The sequence below is a fragment of the Sphaeramia orbicularis genome, chromosome 17, assembly GCF_902148855.1.
Source record: "Sphaeramia orbicularis chromosome 17, fSphaOr1.1, whole genome shotgun sequence".
In the NCBI taxonomy this organism is placed as follows: Eukaryota; Metazoa; Chordata; class Actinopteri; order Kurtiformes; family Apogonidae; genus Sphaeramia; species Sphaeramia orbicularis.
The window spans coordinates 37,137,752-37,143,751 of record NC_043973.1 but is presented as its reverse complement, the minus strand read 5'-3'; the positions used below and the strand labels follow the sequence as shown (position 1 = coordinate 37,143,751).

At 37.1% G+C, this 6,000-nt stretch overlaps 1 protein-coding gene across 1 annotated transcript in view; it reads left to right on the top strand.

Annotated features, from left to right (window-relative positions):
• Nucleotides 1-716: 716 nt before the first annotated feature.
• Nucleotides 717-6,000, top strand: part of slc1a7a (solute carrier family 1 member 7a) — a 114,503-nt gene continuing 109,219 nt past the window's right edge. Inside the window, exon 1 of the mRNA XM_030160907.1 lies at nt 717-1,246. Coding sequence (XP_030016767.1) covers nt 1,106-1,246 — 141 coding nt within the window. The 5' untranslated portion in view covers nt 717-1,105. The remainder of the gene's footprint in view (nt 1,247-6,000) is intronic.

Genomic DNA, 6,000 nt, shown 5'->3' with positions numbered 1-6,000 from the left:
CAGAATCATAATAAAAACCTACTTTGAATGAAATCATCAGATTGAAATTAGTTGTAGATTTCACGTTACGGATGCAGACAGACAGACCGACCGACGACCCTCAGTGGGATTTAAAAATGTGATGTGCAAACTAAAGGATACAGAACCTGAAGTGAATGCAACTCAACCCTATGGAAAACTACTTTGTATGAGAGACTGTAATTATTTTTCATAATATCTCATGCCAGAAATTTGCATGCACAAGGTTTTTGCCTGTAAGCAGAAATTATAATTAGTGGGTAATCATCTGGAGAGATATATTTACTTACATGAATGCATGATGCTGGTTCTTTTCACTCATCATTATGTTCAATTATGTGTACACGCCGTACTTACATAAAAACAGGTCAAACGGGAACTTTAGGTCTTGTTTTTGTTTTGTGGCCTTATTTACCTCATGTCACTTGTGCAATTTTTTTTTTTCTTCCTTTTTTTCATTGGTCTCGGACAATCCTCTGTCCAATTGTTCAGAGAGCTCTCTAATCCAGCCTTAGATCTGAGTCGTGCAGCGCGGCCTAATAGGATCGTAGTATTAACCCTGATGACAATACCGCCAGCTGTCGTAGAGCCCCCTGTTGGCCATCGGGAGGAATATGTTGGAAAAGGAGGGGTGGGGGGGGTTGTCAGGGGGAAAGAGAGGGAGGTGACTGACGTAAAAAGAGACAGGCTGACAGAGATTGACAGAGTCTGTGTGATGTTCTGAGCCTCATGTGGATGTGGAATACCCAGGAAGCAGCTCGGACGAGGGACGTAGAAACTCCTGAAGTGCTTTATTTTTGGACGACTACCTCTTTGATTCTACTTTTTACTCCCTCCTGTTAACAAATCCCATTCCCTCCCCCTTTTCTTCACCTGTTTTCTCTACTCTCTATTTCCTTGTCTTTCTGTGACTCCTCTCCATCGTAGTCCCTAATTCTGCATCCGAGTCACTGCTCTGTCCTCCTGGCTCTATATGGCCGAATAAGTGGCAGAGAGTGGGGGCACTCTTGGTGGTTTTCTCTGAGGGGGGTAACGAAGTTGCGCAGTCAGGACCAGGACAAGCAGGTGGAGGAGGTGGTGGTGGAGGATGGCGGTGGCTCTGGATGAAGTGTGGGGGCGGGTGAAGAATGTCTGCAAACAGAACGGACTGCTTATCCTGTCTGTGTTGGCCGTGGTCATTGGCTGCTTGCTGGGCTTCTTCCTCAGAGGCAAGCAGCTTTCCGAGCAGGTCAGTTGGTCAAAATACATGTAACCCCCCTGCCCCACCTCCCCAACCCCTTTTCACACTTACCACCCACCAAGGTTATTAATGAAAACTAATGAAATGATGAAAACTAGAATTGTAAAAACATTTTCGTTCACTGAAATAAATAAAAACTATAATTAAAAGAAAAAAGTAGGGATGTCCGATAATATCGATCCTCCGATATTATCGGCCCGATATTGGCATAAAAATTTAATATCGGTGAATATCGTTATCAGTTTTTTTGCCTATCATTAAAACCGATAAAATAATGCCTTGATTTCACCGGCATTTACCGACGCATAAATGAAGCATTGTTTGTAGCTGAAAGAAATGTGCAGTTTTCAAAATTGTACAGTAGAGTTGCCACACTGTAATAGACTCATGGAGGGAGGGAGAGAAAATAAATAAATATGGCATTTTTTCCACAACTTAAGTTGAAGTATGTATTCTTTGCACAGACAGTATTTACATTTTGAAAGCCTTGTTGCATTTGAGAATGCATCCAATGGGGCATCACAATAAAATTAGGCATGACGTGTTAATTCCATGACAGGAGATATGTGATGTTACTTAAAATTAGTTTAATATCCCACATATATATCAGCAGCAGTATTGGTAGATATCAGAATCGGAAATTAAGTGTTGGACAATATCGGCATATCAGTTTTTGGCAAAAAAGCCAATATCGGACATCCCTAAAAAAAAACCAATAACTAACTGAAATTGTATTGTGTGTTTACAAAATTAACTAAAACGTATAAAAATTATGGATAAAATTCCCTTCGTTTTCATCTTTGTCAAAGTTGGATTGATATAAAATCGATTTATTTCCCTCGAGCAATTTTAGCTGCTGGCACCATACGATATTTAAGGGTCCGTCACTTCTCGCCACTTGTGGTTTAGAGTCGTCTTCTGGTCCCCAAATATGGAAACTAAAGCAGCAGAGTCCTGTTTGGGATTTATTTGAATACGATGGCAAGGAAGATAAAAGATACAACAAAACTACTACTAAACTAAAACTAAGCAAACTTGTTAGAAAATGACAAAAACTAATAAAAACTAGCAAACCTGCTCTAAAAACTAATTAAAACTAACTGAATTAGAGGGGAAAAAAGTCAAAACCAAATAAAAGTAAACTATAATGAAAAATTCAAAACTATTAGAACCTTGCCACCCACAGACCCACAAAACATGCACCGCTATCTTTGCAAACCCTACTACTGTTACTTACAGCTAATAGCTAGTAGGGCTGTATATTGGCAAGAATCTGGCGATACGATATAAATCCCAATACTAGGATCACGATAGGATATATCATGATATACAGGGGTTGGACAAAATAATGGAAACACTTTAAAACATCAACAAAATATAATTTAATATGGTGTAGGTCCGCCTTTTGCCGCAATTACAGCCTCAATTCTCCGAGGTATTGATTCATACAACTTGTGAATTGTTTCCAAAGGAATTTTAAGCCATTCTTCAGTTAGAATACCCTCCAACTCTTTTAGAGACGATGGCGGTGGAAATCGACGTCTTACTTGAATCTCTAAAACTGACCATAAATGCTCAATAATGTTGAGGTCTGGGGACTGTGCCGGCCATACGAGATGCTCAACTTCATTAGAATGTTCCTCATGCCATTCTTTAACAATTCTAGCTGTATGGATTGGGGCATTATCATCTTGAGGTGAAGGTGTTTCCATTATTTTGTCCAACCCCTGTATCATGATACTGTTAAAAAGGCAATTTTTTGTTTGCTTGTTTTTTTTAAATGATTATTTCCTTGAAGAATTGAATTACAGCAGAAATATGCACAAATACTAAACACATTTTTTATCGTGGTATATCCTATCGTGATCCTAGTATTGGGATTTGTATCGTATCACCAGATTCTTGCCAATACTAGGATCACGATAGGATATGTCACGATATATCATGATACTGTTAAAAAGGCAATTTTTTGTTTGCTTCTTTTTTTAAAATGATTATTTCCTCGAAGAATTGAATTACAGCAGAAATCTGCACAAATACTAAACACATTTGTATTTGATCATAACAGGATCTAATGTTATATTCCAAAATGTTCCTGTGTTCAAACTGAAATTCTGTTTAACAGACATTACAGTTTAAGATCCTGTTCAAATGTTCATATTCTATTAGTTCACAACTAACATCAGAACAGTATTTTAGTTCAAATCCCAACAAAGGAAGGAACATTATTTAATAAAAGAGTGTTAAATAATAATAAGTAAAATAGAAATAAAAAACAAAAACAAAAACCCAAAAATGAACCTCCACAATGTCTGCATTTGAATAAATACCTAAAAAATATCGATACAGTACTTTTAAATGTCGATTCAGTATTATGAAATGAAATATTACGATATATTGCAGAACCTATATTTTCTTACAGCCCTAATAACTGGTACATGCATTACCCCAAGCATTACCCTGACCCCGTAATGATGTTAACTTGAACCTTCGGAAAAAAATGAAAACATGTGATAGTCTGCGGAAACGATTTATAATTTGCACCTTTCCGTCAACAGCGCTTTACACAGGAACATACTCCAAATGTCTGAAAGCCAGCAAATTAGTTTCCCACACGCTTGATTCCAGGAAGAGCTGTTTACAACTTGTCATTTAGTTTTTATTGCCTCTAGCACCTCTCCGCAGCGTGATAATGAGCGAACTGTGTTTTTCTTCTAGCCTAACCTTAAAACCTGACCTTGAAATTAATGGCCTACCATATGGAGACTTCATTATTACCGCCAGAGGGATCATAAGTCCCGTAGATGTGCTAAATATGCTCTCACATTTAAATTATCTGGAGATACTTGTGCTTTTTTCACCTGATTTTTAGAAACCGTGTACTTGGTCGCCGGAGTCTATCTATTTCAACTAACTGAGGGGTTTCAGAATGCAATCAGCTGCTGTAAGAACATTAAATGGAAGGCCAGATGATGTGATCAATGGCGGATTGGGCTTCAGCAGATGGAAGTAGACTGAAGTGATGATGGCTGTTCAATTTCACCTGACCCAGGGCACTTTACCTTCACTGCTCACACTGCAGAACATTGCGAGAAATCTTCAATGAAGCCCAGAGTTGGTAGTCTGATGAGAAAATAACAAAAAAAAAGACTTTCATTTAACGGATTTAGCTTGGTTTTAGAAAATGCACCGATGTTGACGCTCATTGGAAATCCAATTTGCCTGCTTCAGTAGTCACACTGTAATGGCATAAGACAGGAAATTTCATTTCTATTTTTGCTTTTTTTTTTTTTTTTTTTTCCTCTCTCCAGCTTTTTAAAATGTGAAGCTGCATCTCATCTGTGGTTTAGATTGCCTATAGCTTCTCATTCAGCGCATCCACTGAAAGGGATTGCCGGTGGGGAGATTAGTTGTCAATCACTCACAGAGACGTTAAGTCAACAACATACCATTCGTGTTCACTTATATAATTCGCACAAGACAGAATGGGACGAGCTAAGTTGTCGGAATTCAGAGCAGCTGCCGTTTTATGCTGATAGAGAAGACGCTTCTGCAGGAGACCAGAGATTATTATTGCTCTAAGCACTTTGTGTTTAACAGCGGGCAAAAATTACTGTAACAATGTGAATAAATTAATGAATTAGAAGTCATTGTCATCGTACATGGTCTGCTGCAAACACTGAACCAGCCCAAGCAGATGCGTGAAGTTTTTAACCCTTTCATGCATAGTGGTCACTACAGTGGACTGCTATTCTCCAGCTGTTCTCTTGTATATTCGTGGATTTTGTTGTTTTAGTTCCATCAGCCAACACAGTGGACGCTCATGCATCATCCCATTCACTGCAATTCATACCATTACTGTATCTTTGCTGTTCTGGATAAACCTGATCTACAGTAACATGTTTTAGTGTAAATCAATTGCTGGTTTTTGTTAGACTGTATTTAACAATTTTCTTAAACAAAAAGGTTTTTTTTGCATATTATCTCCATGAAGTGAGTAATAACTAGTATTAGAGTATGTTAAAATATGAGAAAACATCAGATTAGCTGCATTAAAAATGTTTTTATGTCATAGTTTTCACACAGTATATCACTTTCTGATGTTGCGCTTTAAATGCACGTTTCTTTGCTTCCGAAATTAAAAACATGGTGTCCAGCTGAGTTGACGTTTTTGTAACTCCATAAAAAATAGGTTCATTTTTAAAAAAAAAAAAAAAATTCAATTACATTTTTTTTTTCATGTCTAAAGAGGAATAAAAACATTCAGGAAAAAAAAAAAAAAAAAAAAAAAAACTTGACTAAGGTTCTCATAATTCATGCATCAAAGGGTTAATTGAGGAAAAAGTGCTTTAAAATATGCATTCAATCCACATTTTCTACTTTCTGAAATCAACTTTATGTACTTTGACTGTAATTACACACCAGGTAATGAAGTTCAATTTATACATAATAAGAAGGAGGTGGTATTTCATAAATGTAATGAAATAACACCATCACGCTCAAAGGAAGTCCGAATTCAGCTCAGTTGTCATGGAGACGATCAGAGTGAATGATACATTTCTGTATGAGTCATTTTATTAATGATGGGAAACTATAGAGTAGTAGCTCTCAGATATTTACAAAGATGAAGTCCTGGTTGTGTTCTATGGGACTTCATTTTGTTGTTTTTTTTAATTATATTACAGTCAATTGAGACACACAAGTTAGTTTTTGATCCTGTTTGAATTATGTGCTGTTTGTCA